The sequence below is a fragment of the Caenorhabditis remanei genome, chromosome IV, assembly GCF_010183535.1.
Source record: "Caenorhabditis remanei strain PX506 chromosome IV, whole genome shotgun sequence".
Lineage (NCBI taxonomy): Eukaryota > Metazoa > Nematoda > Chromadorea > Rhabditida > Rhabditidae > Caenorhabditis > Caenorhabditis remanei.
Genome location: NC_071331.1, coordinates 23,350,688 through 23,367,568, shown reverse-complemented (window position 1 = coordinate 23,367,568; position 16,881 = coordinate 23,350,688). Strand labels below are relative to the sequence as shown.

General features: G+C 38.2%; 2 protein-coding genes across 2 annotated transcripts; both read left to right on the top strand.

The window, feature by feature from the left end:
- Positions 1-1,240: 1,240 nt before the first annotated feature.
- GCK72_015948 (uncharacterized protein) lies at positions 1,241-13,264 on the top strand (the record flags this gene model as incomplete). The annotated part of the gene is made up of 11 exons (XM_053731227.1): positions 1,241-1,248; positions 1,722-1,993; positions 2,338-2,413; positions 2,808-2,972; positions 4,077-4,276; positions 5,100-7,079; positions 8,440-8,794; positions 9,784-9,917; positions 10,584-10,767; positions 11,736-12,159; positions 13,190-13,264. 11 exons carry the CDS (start codon positions 1,241-1,243, stop codon positions 13,262-13,264), a joined length of 3,873 nt encoding a protein of 1,290 aa, XP_053585999.1.
- A 1,113-nt stretch (positions 13,265-14,377) lies between these two features.
- GCK72_015947 (uncharacterized protein) lies at positions 14,378-16,258 on the top strand (the record flags this gene model as incomplete). Its single annotated transcript, XM_053731226.1, has 4 exons — positions 14,378-14,477; positions 14,610-14,803; positions 15,820-16,176; positions 16,241-16,258. 4 exons carry the CDS (start codon positions 14,378-14,380, stop codon positions 16,256-16,258), a joined length of 669 nt encoding a protein of 222 aa, XP_053585998.1.
- Positions 16,259-16,881: the final 623 nt, after the last annotated feature.

Here is a 16,881-nt window from a genome sequence, read left to right as displayed (position 1 = left end):
AAAGCGCGCCATTCAAAAAAAATCTCAAATATTTCATTCAAATAGCGTCAATGGCACGCCAGACGCGTTTTTGGGCCGTAAAACTTGAAAAAAAAGAGACGAAATTGGCTGAAAATGTGCGATTTTCAGCGATTTTTAACTGTCTGGGGTGCCTTTGGCGCGTTTTTAGAGCAATCTTACTGTAGTTCCTAAAAACCACAAAAACAATAATATTTTTCAAAAAATTTTACTGTTTCAAAATTTTCGAAAATTTATTATAATTTTTATTTCACAATCACAATTGAGGATTTAGTTGGACCATAAGCCTGTTAAAAAACAAGAAAAAGATTTGATAAATGACGGAGACGCAGACAGCTAGACACTCTGGCTTCTCTGCGTCTCTAATCTCACTTCCTGGTCTTTCACAAGGAATATCTCAAAAAGGGCGGAGCTAGAAAAAGTTTTCAACTACAAAAATGTAGAGAATTTTTAGTACATCATTTTTGTAGTTGACAACTTTTTTCTAGCTCCGCCCACTTTTGAGTTATGAGCCTTTAAAATACCAACTTCCCGAAAATTTGAAAACTGTGAATTTTTTCGTGATGGTGAACATTGGAATTTTCGAATTTTTTGATTTTTTAAAAACATTTTTGCATAAAAAAAAGATAAAGCACTTGAAATCAAAAAATTGCACTTGAAATCAAAAAATTTCATTAGTTAACAACTTTTTTCTAGCTCCGCCCACTTTTGAGATATGAGCTTTTAAAGCCTGGGAGGATAGGAGTGACGCAGAGAAGCTAGAGTGTCTAACTGTCTGCGTCTCTCGTTGGTTTTAATCAATTTTTTAGTTTCGAAACTGTAGTTTGATGATTTCTATTTACGAAAAATATGGAAACCCAAAATTTATGAAAAAAATTTGAAAAAAAACCACCTTCAAATTTTTTTTTGATAAAACATTTTTTCAACCTATACATCATAAAAATGGGCGGAGCTAGAAAAATATTGTCAACAGCAAAAATGATCTACATGAAATTTAGCACATTTTTGTAGTTGACAACTTTTTCCTAGCTCCGCCCACTTTTAAGATATGAGCTTTTAAAATTCCAAATACCGGAAAATTCGAAAACTGTGCATTTTGTCGTGGTGGTGAACATTCGAATTTTCGAATTTTTTCACATTTTTGCATGAAAACACGACAAAGCATTTGAAATTAGGAAATCAGCAAAAATTCGAAAATCCGAATGTTCACCACCACGACAAAATGCACAGGTTTTGAATTTTCGGGTATTTGGTATTTTAAAGGTTAATAACTCAAAAGTGGGCGGAGCTAGAAAAAAGTTTTCAACTACAAAATTGGTCTTCGTGAGATTTGCTACATTTTTGTAGTTGACAACGTTTTGTTAGCTCCGCCCACTTCTGAGATAAATGCGTCAAAATTTGAAGAGACGCAGAGAAGCTAGAGTGTCTAACTGTCTGGTTTTCTTCAAAGCGTTATATTTCAAAAGTGGGCGGAGTTACTACAAGTTGTCAACTACAAAAATATGCAAAATTTTATGTAGATCATTTTTATAGTAAACAAATTTTTTGTAGCTCCGCCCATTTTTGAGATAAAAAGGGTTTTTTTTTAATTTCGAATAAAAAATTTTAGAGTTTTTTTTGTTTTTTTAGACGAAAAACAGTTAATTTAACAGATTTTCATCGATTTTTGTTACCTGAATCCTTCAAAAATCTTATTTTTCCAGAGCCCGCGCCACGGCTGGCCGTCAAGACGAGCCAGCCTACTTGCGTAGTGAGACTCTCCGACTCCTAAAAGAGCAAGAGACGCCAACTGGTGGCTCCACCACCACTCTGTCGAGCCACCCGAATCCAAGTGGCCTTCCAGTATGCTTCATCTGCACCCGACCAATTTTGGGAGTTATGGCTAGAGCCGCCGGCAAGAACCTTCACGGAGACTGTCTGTCGTGTGCCACGTGCGGAAATTCGTTGAGAAATGTTGGACACCATTTTATTGAGGGTAGGTCAACAAAGTTTTTTTGAAAAGAAAAAGTTTTGAATAGAAGAAGAAAAGGGGATTCTGAAAATATGAATTTGGTAGAATTTGAACCAGAATTGAGAAATTTACGAGGATTTGAAAAAAAAATTTTAAAAAATTTCAAAAAAATTTTTTTCGAAATTTTTTAACTGTTTTAAAGATTTTGATTTTATAGTTTCGGTATATTTGAATAGAGGAAAAAATGCTGATTCTGAAAATACAAATTTGGTAAAATTTGAGCCAGAATTGAGAAATTTACAAGGGTTTGAAAAAAAAATTTTGAAAAAAAATTTGCTTTTCCAATTATGAACTTTAAATAATTCCAGACAAATTCTACTGCGACATCCATGGCACCCAGAGAAAGGCCGGCGGACGGCCAGGCATGGACCCCAATATTTTTGTGTGAGTGGTTTTTTTTAATTTGGAAAAAAATTGAAGAAGTATCGAATTAAACACCAACACACTTGTTATACAACTTTATTAACAAAAAATCTTGAAACAGTAAAAAATTTTAATTGAGCACGCGACGCACGACCGCGACGCATCCTTAGAAAACTGAAAATTGAAATTTTTTGAAATTTTTGGCCTGAAATAAAATAAACAGTGAAAACAGAAGAATCATAACAATCCAGAAATAAAAAAATAGAGAATTCAAGAATTTTTTGAAACAGTAAAAAAATTATTACCTGTCTAGACACGCATATTGATCTGTACTGAATTTCTCACTGAATTTGAATATTACCATTTTTATCAATTTTTTTTTTGAAACAGTGAAAAATGTTAAAAAAATTTTCAGCAAATCGTCCCCAACAGCCGCCCAACCTGTGCACCTCCAAGACAGCCCCCGTGCCGCCTACCATCCACAAATCAACCGTCCACTTTCTGTGTCTCCAGCACCATCTGCTGGCAGCAAAACGGTCACCACTCACTATCACACACCAAAGACTCAGGGCATTTTAAGGTTTGAGGCTTAAAATCAACTTTTTAATAGAAACAGTAATGAAAATTCAAGACAATTTTTTTTGAATATTTTGAAAAGTTACAAAAAAGTTTTGAAAAATGTTGAAACAGTAAATTTATGAAAAAAAACTTAGAAACAGTAAGAAGAATTTTATACGGATATAATTCTCAGTTGTAGAAAAACTTATTGGATTTCATTATCACAAAATTTTGAAACAGTAAGCCAATTTACAAATATGGTAATAATAATTAACGTGTAAGTAACCAGAAATGCTCCCAATTTTCAAATGAAAAAGTTTTGAAACAGTGAATTTCTGAAAAACGGAATTCGGATTTTATAAATTTGAAACAATAAAGAAAATTTGAGTTGTATACCATATTCGGATCAATTTTTCAAAATTCTTGAATTTCATCATCACAAAATTTTGAAACAGTAAAAAGCTGATTTCAAAAAAAATGAGTCAATTAACAGAAATGTCAACCGCATTCAATCAATAACCATAAATGCTCTTAATTTTAAAAAAAAATTTTGAAACAGTAACAACAGCTAAAAATGAATTACATGAACAAATGAGGCTCCGCGACATTCCGCAACTGCGACACTTCGCAACTGTTTATTTCGCAACTGCGACATTTCCGAACTATGAAGTTTCGCAACTGCGACATTTCGCAACTACGACGTTTCGCAACCATAGAACTAGCAATAGTTTAACCTAGTTTTGTCAGAAAATGGGTCAGATGACTTTTTCTTCTATTTAATTGTTTTCAAATATGTTCCCAGACTCTTCGGTACACTCAACATTTTCAACTGACCCAAATATGCAAATGCGGTGTAGTTGCGAAACTTCGCGGTTGCGAAATGTCGCAGTTGCGAAATGTCGCAGTTGCGAAATGTCGCAGTTGTGAATTGTCGCGGAGCCACGAATGATTATTTTTTAATTTTGAATTTCATTTTCACAAAAAATTCGAAACAGAAAAAAAATTTGAAAAAAAACTTTTTCATCAGCAACGGCATCAGCGTTCTAAATAACCATAATCGCTCTCAATTTTCAAATAAAAAATTCCTGAAACAATAAAAATTGTTTCCAATTTCTTTTTGTTCCAGCCCAGCTCAACGTGGTGTCCCAAACGCCGCCTTTGGCGCCGACCTCTCCAAAACTGTGTCCTATGGCGCTGGAGGCGTGGGACCAGGAGGTACCCACTACGACCCGAACCGTTTGTCCCCTGCACCATCCCAGTTCTCTCAGACGTCTAGAACCCAACAGGCGCCTCCACCGGTCCCATCGAATCCACCACCCGGTCATGGTTAGTTTTATTTATTTAATTTTTTTTAAATTTAATTTATTTTGGGGCCATTTTTCATTTTGTTCAAATTTTTTTGTTGGGATGTTTGGTTTTTTAACACAAATTGATTGGAAAAGGAGATTGATATGGTTTTGAAGAGAAAAAAGTTTTTTTTTTTCAGTTTCAAAAATTCTGGATATTTTCTAGTGGAGGCGCTTATAACTATTATGTTACAATTAAAATAAAGACTCTTAGAACAATTTTTATGCATAGAACAGGAAAATTTTTTTAGATTTTGAAAAAAATTCACTATCGGATTAATGTTTGCGGCTATTATAAAAATTCAAGGAATAAAAATTGCAATTTCAATAATCAAACAGTACCGCATAAAACTATAGTTCCTATTTTCAAAATTTCTGAAACAGTAAAAAATGTTTTTACTGTTTCAAGTCGTTTTTATTCAAATAGTTAAAAAATTAATTACAGTGAACAAATTGCTTCCATAAGTTGTAGTTTCTATTTTAATATTTTCTGAAACAGTAAAAAAAATGTTACTGTTTAAAAATTTTTTGACTTTTTATTGAAATTCACCGAAAATTGCTCAAATTTGATTGGGAAATTTTTTTTTTGTTTCAAACAATTTGTTTTTTTTGCAGAGAAAAATCTGAAACAGTAAAAAAAAATTACTGTTTCAAAATTTCTATGAAAATTGCTTTTTTTTAAAGTTGTTTTTTCTCTCCAATACCATCCATTTCCAATTCAATGTCTCCGTCCAAAAAGTTACTGTTTCAAAAAAAAAAGTGCCCGTCCATTTGTCCATTGTCCATGTCTAACCCCATTTCAGACACCTCTCGTGTCCCCGACTCCGTCAGATCCGCCGTTTCACCACGTCGGAGTGGGCGTGTCCCACGTGGCCATCAGTGGCCACCCCCACAGGCTCCGCCCACCAATCGATATTGGCAAATCGATCCGGCGGAGGCGTTGAAAAAAGAAAAATTAAATTACGGGGAGGATTTGGCAGCATTGATAAGAGAAGTGGAGCAAACTAAGGAAAAAGAGCCCCCGAAAAAAATTATAACCAATAAAAAAGGGGCGGGTCGTAATAACGCAAGAAGAGCATCGAATATTAGTAAGGAGCAAGTCAAAGAGGCGTTCGAAGAGCACAGAAAGAAGGCCGAGCTTAAAAAAGAGGCGGAGCTTAAAATCGAGCCGCCCAAAATCCAAGACGGTATACACTGGACCGTAATCCATAGTCCACGGTCGCCGAGCCCGGCGAAAGTGACGTCAGAGGCGGTCGAGGAGGCGAATGGCGTGGTCAAACCGATTCCGAGCTATGCTACGCCAAAACCAATCGCCATTTCGAAAACGTCGAGTCCAAAACCGTTTCGGTCAGGGGAGGCGGTCGAGAAGCCGCATTACTCGTCGGTGGGGTTGACCGCGGATCGCTCGACCAATTTAGACCGCCCCGACCGCCAAGACCGCGTAGACCGTCAGCAGGATCGCTCGACCAACCTTAACCCGTCGAATCACCAGGATCGTGTGGACCAAACCGACCGTCCGGAGGATCGTGTCTACCACACCGACCGCGCCGACCGCCAAGACCGTCAGCAAGATCGTTCGACCAATCTTGACCGCCCCGACCGCGCTGACCATCTCGACCGTTTAGACCGTAAGCAAGACAACCTCGACCATCTCGACCGCGCCGACCGCCAAGAGAGTCTCGCTCATCAGCAAAATGTTTCGACCAACCTAGACCGTCTGGACATTCAGCAGGATCGCCCGACCAATCTAGACCGTCAGCAAGACCACTCCTACCACCTCGACCGCGCCGACCGCCTAGACCGTCAGCAGAGTCGTGTAGAGCATCTAGACCGCGTCGACCGCACCGACCGCGCCGACCGTCAGCAAGATCACTCGGCCAATCTAGGCCGCGTCGACCGCCAGGAACGTTTAGACCTTACCGACCGTGAGGATCGCCCTGACCGCCAACAAAATCGTTCGACCAACCTTGACCGCCCCGACCGCCTCGACCGCCCTCCGCCCACCATCGCCGCACCAATCCCTCTCCCACGCTCCCCTCAGCACTCCCCTCTACAACAATCCTCCTACATCGTGCGTGCCTCCGACGCCAATATCACCACCTCCACCAATCTCCAAACTACCGTAACCCGACAGTACACCGGACTAGCTCCACCCCATCCAGACACCATCGATCAGAGCACCTCGCCGATTCCAACGATCCGGTTGAATCGGAAAACGGTGCCTACTGTAGCAATAAATAATGTTGCGACGTCGCCCGTAGATCATAACAAGTTAATGGATCAAGTGGGGAGACCGTCCCCTAGACCGTGGGTACCAAGTCCAGGAGTGAAAATTCATGAGCCAAATGAGCCTTTTCGTGCCGAGACCACTTTAGGCTCCGCCCACAGTCAAGGGGTGAGAAAGGACCCAAAACACTTCAAAAAAGTGGATTTCTCGAAAACCAGTCCTACAGTAATCCCGGAATGGAAAGATTCCGCAGATATCATCGATGAATCAGATATACTCACGGAATGTTCAAAGGAAGATGACAGTTTTCTTAAAGCGGCCACTTATGATGGTGATGAGTCTGAAATGATTGATAATGAAGATATTGATATCGAGGAGGAGATTCTGGAAGGTCTGGAAGGGGCGGAGCCTCTGAAAATGATTCGAGTCGTTGGGAAGGGGGAAGGAGGGGAGGCGGAGAAACAGTGGAGACAGCGAGCTATGGAATTGTTGGATGACGATGCGCAGACTGAAAGGGATTTGATGATTGTGGCGGCGTTGAATGAGAGATTGCAAGGTTTTTACTTTTTTGAAAATTACTGTTTCAAAATTATTTCACTAAGCCTTAGCACAGGACTGCAGAATTGCTCGATTCGTTTTTTTTGATTTTTGAAAAAATTTACTGTTTCAAAATTTTTGATTAAGGTTTTCGTTTTAGGGTAAAAAGTTAATTAGTCATTCATTGTCGTTTCAATTATCTGATTTCTGGAAAGTGTAAATTTAATAATTTTACAGTTTTCTTCAAAAATCAAAAAATTTACTGTTTCAAGAATTTTTCGAGTTTTCGCATAGTGACCCGTTGAATGTTGCGTACATTGTTATTATTTCGAAAAAATTCCGATGAATCCAATTAAAATTTTACTGTTTCAATAATCAAGTGACTTTTTGAAAGATTCAGTTGTTCCAGTTGATAGCATACGATTTTGAAAAAAAAAAATTTTCAAAAAAATTTTTTGAAAAATTTTTTCAGTATCTCATCATTAATTTATTCAATGGTAGAGGTTTTTTACTGTTTTCCCAAAACGGCCGAACAATTTTTTGGGAAATGAAGAAATTCCCAATAATCCAATCCAGTTAGTGAATTTTCTGCTGTTTTCAACAAAAAATTATTGTTTCAAAATTAAATTTTCGCAAATCGAGTTTTGTACTTTTGCTATACAACACACTGAAATTTACTGTTTCAAAAATACACATTACTACCATAAGTCTATTAGCACGTCGCGCTTCGTACAACCGCGCTCCATCGAAACCAAAGAAAATAGTGTGCGAAATTGAGAGACTCAGAGAAAAAGAGACATTTCTCTAAGGATGAACTTTGACGCGCTTTGAAAAATTTACTGTTTCAAAATTTTTTTGTTTAAAAATCGCGTTTTGTACTTTTGTTGCACAAGACAAAATCAGAAGTCATTAAGCCGTAAAAAATTTTTTTCACTGTTTCAAAAATTTTCTAGATTTTTAAGAACAGTGTGCAATATTAGTTGATTTTTTGTCGGATCGTAAAAATAAAAACTCAGAAAATTCTCCAAGTCACTGTTCTTACAACTGCGCTCCACCGAAACGCCCTTGAAAATGTCTCTTTTTCTCTAAGTCTCTCAGTTTAGTACACTTCGGTTTCGGTAGAGCGCGGTTGTGAGAACTGTAACGAGCTAAGAATCAAAAAAATTTCCAGATTTTTAGGCACCGTATACAATGGAATTTTGTCAAATCGTAAAAAAAAATACTGTTTCATAATTTTCTGAAATTAGTTTGTCTGCTCTTACATCACTCTATAAGCCATTCGGAACGATTTCTCGAATTATAAAAAAGTTACTGTTTCAAAATTTTCTAAAATTATTTTTACTACTTCTACTACCCCTGGACTCCACCCCAAATTCTAGGCCTTCGAGAAATGGAAGACGACGATCGTGTCCGTGCAATCGAGTGCATCGCCCGCCACCAAAGTGAGCTGGAGCAAACGCAAACCCAGCTGAGCACCCTACTCGAGTCCGCTATTGTCTATCTTCAAAATTTGCGTCCGGCTGAAGACCCGCTTCTAGACACCCCCTCGTCCCCTAGTATAGCTGGCGATCGGGTTATGGAGCTGCGGAAAAAAGTGTTGGAGGACTTGGAGCAACTTCCGATCCTTGGCTCCGCGGCGCCACCGCCACCTCCAGAGCGCAAGGTTTTCCCATTTCAATCTTATCAACCGTCTGAGAGGAGTACTGTAGGTTCTACCGAGCCCGTCACGCAGAGGTAATTTTCGAAACAAAATTGAAAAAAAACTGATTTTAGAGGGTTTTTTCTGGCAAAAAACGAGAAAATTGCGTTTTTTACCTGAAAAACACTCAAAAAACGTCAAAAAAAAATTGGTGGCTGAACTTTTGAAAAACTAGTCCCCGTCGGGTTTTCAGCGAATTTTTCACATTTTTTCAGGTTTTTACGTACTTTCAGGGTTTTTTGGGTAAAAATTGCGATTTCTGAGTAATTTTTCAGCTAAAACACTCAAAAACCGTTAATTTCCGTCGGTGGCCGAACTTTTCTGGTCGTGGCCGAACTTCACAAAAACTAGTCCCCGTCAGTTTTTCAGGTTTTTAAGCTAATTTCGCCGGTTTATTTGGGTTTTGGGGTAAAAATTGCGATTTTTGAGTAATTTTTCAACAAAAACACTCAAAAATTTACCCCTAAAACAATCAAAAAATGTCAAAAAAAAATGGTGGCCGAACTTTTGAAAAACTAGTCCCCGTCAGGTTTTTCTGGTTTTTAGGCGAATTTCGCCAATTTTTTGGGTTTTCGGGGGAAAAATTGCGATTTTTGAGTAATTTTTTTGCTAAAATATCAATAATTTACCTCAAAAACACTCAAAAACCGTTAATTTCCGTCGGTGGCCGAACTTTTCAAAAACTAGTCCCCGTCAGGCTTTTCTGGTTTTTAGGTCATTTTTGTCTGTTTTTTTTTAAATTTTAGGGTAAAAATTGCGATTGTTGAGTAATTTTTCAGCTAAAATATCAAAAATTTACCTAAAACACTCAAAAACCGTCAAAAAAATTGGTCGCCTAACTTTTTTGGTCGTGGCCGAACTTTTCAAAAACTAGTCCCCCATTGGATTTTCAGGTTTTTATGCTAATTTCGCCGGCTTTTTTTGGTTTTCGTAGTAAAAAATGTCAAAAAATCCGATTTTTTCAGTTTTTCAGCAGATTTTTTTGTGTTCCATGTCCTAACCCTCTATGTTACATGTCTTTAAGTTTGCATGATGTGCTTGATGAGTTCTACTCGATTCGGCGAAAACCATCCGGTGTCACAGATACTGCTGAGGACTCGCGGAACTTCTTGGCCGCCCGTCTTGGACAAGTCATGATTGATGATGATGGAAAACAGGGTGTGTGTTTGAAGTGATTTTGCTAAAAAATGGGCGGAGCTTGAAAAAAGTTGTCAACTACAAAAATATTCTACGTAAAATTTTGCACATTTTTCTAGTTGACAACTTTTTTCTAGCTCCGCCCACTTTTGAGATAAATGCGTTCAAAGTTTGGAGAGACGCAGAGAAGAGATAGTGTCTAACTGTCTGCATCTCTCATGGCTAATTTCAAAACGTTATATCTCAAAAATGGGCGGAGCTAGAAAAAAGTTGTCAACTACAAAATTGTTGCAAATTTCATGTAGATATTTTTCGTAGTTGACAACTTTTTTCTAGCTCCGCCCATTTTTGAGATACAGTGATTTGAAGTTTTTGGTGAGAGAGTGTTAGACAGGTAGAGTGTCTAACCGTCTGCGTCTCTTTTTGTGGTTTTTACACTAAAAACCTTAGGTCTTGGGGTAGTAAATGCGCTCCATTGAACATAACATTTTCAAAAAATCGATAAATTTTTTAGTGAGACACTGGCAATAGAGCAACGAATGAAGTCGTGATAATTAATGTTTTAGGGTTTTTGTTTTACTTTTTTTTACAAATTCATTTTGTTCATAATAAAATTGTTCAATGGAGCGCATTTACATACTTTAAATTTAAAAACTTCAAATTTTTCATTCCAAATTGAAAATCCAGGCTCCTCCAACTACTCGAAGACGAGTTTCGAGCGAACGACCACCGAGAACCGTCCCCAGGGGGGCCTAGACCGTGCCGCCGGTGACTTCCGTGGTACCGGACATCTGACGACAACGACTACGACGACTCAACAACAAAATGGTGGACGTATACCGTATTGTGAGGCGTGTAAGAATCAGATTCGGTGAGTTTTCACTTCAAAGCGGCATATCTCAAAAAGGGGCGGAGCTAGAAAAAAGTTGTCAACTACAAAAATGATCTACATGACATTTGGCACATTTTTGTAGTTGACAACATTTTGATAGCTCCGCCCATTTTTGAGATGCGGGTGCTCTAAGCCTGCGAGAGCTATGAGAGACCTGAGAAGCTAGAGTGTCTAACTGTCTGCGTCCCTATTCGGTTTTAGTGAATTTTTGAGTTTCTGAGCTGTGGTTTGATGATTTCTATATATGAAAAAATGGAAAACTCAAAATTTAACTTTTAATGAAAAAAATTTGAAAAAAATCAACTTCAAATTTTGTTTTTAATAAAGCTTTTTTTCAACCCCTTTATCATAAAAATGGGGGAAGCTAGAAAAATGTTGTCAACTACAAAAATGATCAGCTTGAAATTCTCTACATTTTATTAGTTGACAACTTTTTCCTAGCTCCACCCACTTTTAAGATATGAGCCTTTAAAATTCCAAATACCGGAAAATTCGAAACTGTGCATTTTGTCGTGGTGGTGAACATTCGAATTTCCGAATTTTTTGAATTTTTTTCCACATTTTTGCATGAAAACACGACAAAGCCCGTAAAATTAGGAAATTATTGAAATTTCGAAAATTCGAATGTTCACCACCACGACAAAATGCACAGTTTTACGAATTTTTGGATTTTAAAAGCTCATAAAAAGCTCCCCCCTCAAAAGTGGCTGGAGCTAGTAAAAAGTTGTCAACTACAAAAATGATCTACATAAAATTCTGCACATTTTTGTAGTTGACAACTTTCTGATAGCTCCGCCCATTTTTGAGATATGATCGTTTAAGCCTGAGAAAGCTATGAGAGACGCAGAGAAGCTAGAGTGTCTAGCTGTCTGTGTCTCTCCGATCTTCCTGAAAATTGGTATGCAGACTAAATCGACTACGCTGATTCTATTTTTTTACATTTCCAGCGGCGCCTTCGTCCTCGCCACCGGAAAATCTTGGTGCCCAGAGCACTTTGTCTGCGCCAACTCGTCGTGCCGTCGCCGTCTCCTCGAGTGCGGATTCGTCGAGGAAGACGGTCAAAAATTCTGTGAATCGTGTTTCGAGCAACACATCGCGCCTCGCTGCGCCAAATGCTCCAAACCGATCATCTCGGACTGTCTGAATGCTCTTCAGAAGAAATGGCATCCGACGTGTTTCACGTGTGCTCATTGTCAGAAGCCGTTCGGGAACAGTGCGTTCTATTTGGAGCAGGGACTACCGTACTGCGAGCAAGACTGGAACGCGTTGTTCACCACGAAGTGCGTCAGTTGCCGCTATCCGATTGAGGCGGGAGATCGATGGGTCGAGGCGTTGGGAAATGCGTTCCATTCGAATTGTTTCACGTGTGCGGTGAGTTTTTCTCGCGAAAGGGGCGGGGCTAGAAAAAAGTTGTTAACTACAAAAATGATCTACATGAAATTCTGCACATTTTCGTAGTTGACAACTTTTTAATAGCTCCGCCCATTTTTGAGATACGGGCGCTCTAAGCCTGAGAGAGCTATGAGAGACGCAGAGAAGCTAGAGTGTCTAACTGTCTGCGTCTCTCGTCGGTTTCAGTGAATTTTTGAGTATCTAAGCTGTGGTTTGATGATTTCTATATTTGGAAAGTATGAAAAACTCAAAATTTAACTTTTAATGAAAAAAAATTTGAAAAAAATCACCTTCAAATTGTTTTAAAATAAAACTTTTTTTCAACCCCTTTATCATAAAAATGGGCGGAGCTAGAAAAAAGTTGTTAACTACAAAAATGATCTCCATGAAATTCTCCACATTTTGGTAGTTGACAACTTTTTGATAGCTCCGCCCATTTTTGAGATATAATGATTTGAAATTTGAGAGACGCCGACTGCCAGACACTCTAGCTTGTCTGCGTCTCCCTCAGCCAACTTCACAGCGCTGCATCTCAAAAAGGGGCGGAGCCAGAAAAATGTTGTCAACTAAAAAAATGTGCAGAATTTTACGAAACTCATTTTTGTAGTTGACAACTTTTTTCTAGCTCCGCCCATTTTTAAGATATGAGCCTTTAAAGTAGCAAATATTGAAAAATTCGAAAACTGTGCATTTTGTCGTGGTGGTGAACAGTCGAATTTTTCGGATTTTTGCATAAAAACAAGACAAAAATTTGAATTTTATGTTTTTTGGGTTACTGTAGCTCTGATTGTGAGCAAACACCGAACACCACCACGACAAAATGCACAGTTTTCGAATTTTTGGGCGAAATTCTGCATTCTGTCGTGACGGTGAACATTAGAATGCACATTTTTTGAAATTTTAGGTGCTTTTCCTGGTTTTTATTCGATTTTTGACAAAAAATTCGCTGAAATTTTGATTTTTTATCGATTTTTACCGATTTCTTTCAAAAAAAACCAAAAATTTTCAGCGCTGCAACCACAACTTGGAAGGCGAGAGCTTCTTCGCCAAAAATGGACAACCATTCTGCCGACTTCACGCTTAGAAAAACAATTTATTGATTAAAAATTTAAAAAAAAATATTTTTTAAATAAGAATTTTCATATTTTGACCCTTCAAAACACCCACATCTTTCTACTAATATTTTGTATGTCACAAAATTTTTAATCGTTTTTTTTTTCGTAATAATCTAAATTCTATATTCTTCAGTTATTTTTATATCCCAGATAATCTATCAATGCTATTTTCTTACCATTTATAAATTTTTTGCTCATTTAAATACATTTTTTCGGAATTTCGACTATTTTCGGCCGAATTTAGGAGGGATTTTGACACAAATTAATTATTTTAATGAATTTTCAGTTTTAAAACCGATTTTCAGCGAAAAAACCAAGAGAAATCACCGAAAACTCACTTTTCTAGCCGAAATTCGCTAAAAATCAATGAAGAAATCCAGTTCTTGTTAAATCGCGTCGAGACCCAACTCTCGTGTACCGTTATGCGCCTTTAACCTTACTGTAATTATTTATTAATTTTTCCATTTTTTTCGGCGATTTTTCCTTCATTTTTTCTCATTTTTTCTCATTTTTTCTTATTTTTTCTTCAGATTTTTAATGAAAATATTAAAACTCCGTATTTCCCATCTAAACATCCAATAAACTTCGTTGAACACCTCATACATTTCCGGAACACGCTTAAAATAGATATTGATTTTTGACCTACGCGTTTGATCGTCATCCTCGGCGCACTTTATTTGTTTTTAATATAAAAACACAGCTGGCATTACATTATCGATTTTTCGCACTTTTCGCTCATTTTTTCACCATTTTTGCTGTCTAAAGATGATAAATATCGATAAATATTGATTAAAATTTCTAGTTTTAGTGTTGTCAGTAAATTTTTCCTACTTTTACTCCCTTTTTTGCCATTTTTTGTACTATTTTCCACCTTTGAACCAAAAAAATTCAATTCAGTACGACACTCCGCCATCCCGCGCGCGTATTGTTTAGCGCCGTGAATCTTAACTGATTTTTTAAGATTTTTGTCTATTTTGGTGATTTTTAGGTCATTTTCGCTAGTTTTTCGCACTATTCGACTCATTTTTCGTGATTTTTCATGATTTTTTACCCTAAAATCAGCTTATTTTCACTTTTCAGACATGGCCGACCCAGTTTTCCCGCACCAATTCAGCCGTGCCCGCAACATCACTCACACCGGAGAGGTTTTCAGCATTCCACACGAAGAACAACTGGCTTATGGTGAGGATTAGCTGAAAAATCGGGTTTTCAGCAGGTTTTTAGGGTAAAAACCACCGAAAAATGAGTTTTTGACCGAAAAATTTCGAATTTTTGCGATTTTTTTTTGGATTTTTTCCTAAAAAATGATTTCAGGAACCGCCGGATTCCGTTTCCGTGCCGAAAAACTGTCATTCATCGTGTTTCGATGCGCCTACGTGGAAAGTCTTCGCGCCCGTCAACTCGACTCGGCAATCGGTGTGATGATCACGGCGTCCCATAATCCGGCGGCCGATAATGGCGTCAAATTGGTCGATCCGAGTGGAGATATGCTCAGTCAGCAGTGGGAGGTGCGAAAATGAAGGAAAATTGAACAAATTCTGAAATTTTTGCTGAAAATCCAGAAAAAATGACATTTTTTGGCATAAAATTGGTTGAAACCCGTCAAAACCTTGGAAAAACGGTTTTTGTTTTGGAAAATGAACCAGAAATTGTGAAAATAGCAGTTTTCAGCTAAGAAGTCGTCAATTTTTGGTTGAAAATTCGATTTTCACATGATTTTTAGCGATAAAATTGGGTTTTTCAACAGAAATTTGACTATTTTAGTGATTTTTTTCAATTTTCAGGCTAAAAAACAAGTTTTTCAATCATTTTTCGAGGTTTTGAGCTAAAAAATCGGGTTTTTTGACATATTTAGTTTTAAAAATCTGTTTTTCCGAGTGTCTGGAGCCAAAACATTGATTTTCTCACGAAAAATGATGAAAAACTCTAATTTTTCTGCTGAAATTGTTGATTTTCAGTGATTTTTATTGAATTTTCAAACAATTTCAGTCTGAAAACGCAATCTTTTAGCTGAAAATTTCGATTTTCATCGGGAAAACTCGATTTTTCTCAAATTTCATGCAGAAAAACTCAAATTCAGCGATTTCTTATTGAATGTTCGAGCGATTTCAACCTGAAAACCCTATTTTTCAGCTTAAAATTTCAGTTTATAGTAATTTTTATTGAATTTTCGAATAATTTCAACTCAAAAGTCAGAAATTTTAATGCGAAAGTATTGTTTAAGACAGGTTTAGTACCATTTTGCCACGAAAATTGATGTCTGAAAACTTCAAAAACCGGTTTTTTCATCCGAAAATCTGAATTTTCAGTCATTTTTCCATATTTTCTTTAATTTCATGCGGAAAAAACGAGATTTTTACTGAATTTTCGACCAATTTCAACCTAAAAATTATAATTTTCGGTCGTAAATGATCGATTTCAAGTGTTTTTTCAGTTTTCTAACTAAAATTGTCGATTTTCACTGAATTTTTGAGCTATTTCCACCCAAAAACTCTCCAATTTTTGCAAAAATCATGATTTTCAGAAATACGCGACAGAAATCGTGAATGCAACAGACGAGGATCTTCCATCTGCCGTACGAGCCCTCGAGAAACAAATGTCTCAAGCTGAGAAATCGAGAATTTCCTCTGGACAGACAAAGAATGCTCGAGTGGTGTGTGGAATGGATACTCGTCTATCTGGTCCCCATTTGATATCGGCCGCCCGTGCAGGCTCCGCCCTCTTCAATGTCCAATTCGTCGACGTGGGAATTGTGACGACTCCGATGCTTCATTACACTGTCAAATCGTTCAATGAGCCCGAATTCGCTGAGCCGACGGGTCAGGGATACTGTCGGGCGATTAGTTCCGCGTTTAGAGAGTTGTATGGGATTACACAAGAGGTACTTTTAAGTCATTTGAAGTCAGCTGGAAAAAATTATCGAATTTCCCGAATCGGGCCTTTAGGAACAGCTTGCATTATGACCCTAGAAACTGTCTTGATGGGGGCTGAGGTCAGGTGTGCGGGTTCGGGCGTTTAGGAACAGCTTGCATTATGACCCTAGAAACTGTCTTGATGGGGGCTGAGGCCAGGTGTGCGGGTTCGGGCCTTTAGGAACAGCTTGCATTATGACCCTAGAAACTGTCTTGATGGGGGCTGAGGTCAGGTGTGCGGGTTCGGGCGTTTAGGAACAGCTTGCATTATGACCCTAGAAACTGTCTTGATGGGGGCTGAGGTCAGGTGTGCGGGTTCGGGCGTTTAGGAACAGCTTGCATTATGACCCTAGAAACTGTCTTGATGGGGGCTGAGGCCAGGTGTGCGGGTTCGGGCCTTTAGGAACAGCTTGCATTATGACCCTAGAAACTGTCTTGATAGGGGCTGAGGTCAGGTGTGCGGGTTCGGGCCTTTAGGAACAGCTTGCATTATGACCCTAGAAACTGTCTTGATGGGGGCTGAGGTCAGGTGTGCGGGTTCGGGCCTTTAGGAACAGCTTGCATTATGACCCTAGAAACTGTCTTGATGGGGGCTGAGGTCAGGTGTGCGGGTTCGGGCGTTTAGGAACAGCTTGCATTATGACCCTAGAAACTGTCTTGATGGGGGCTGAGGT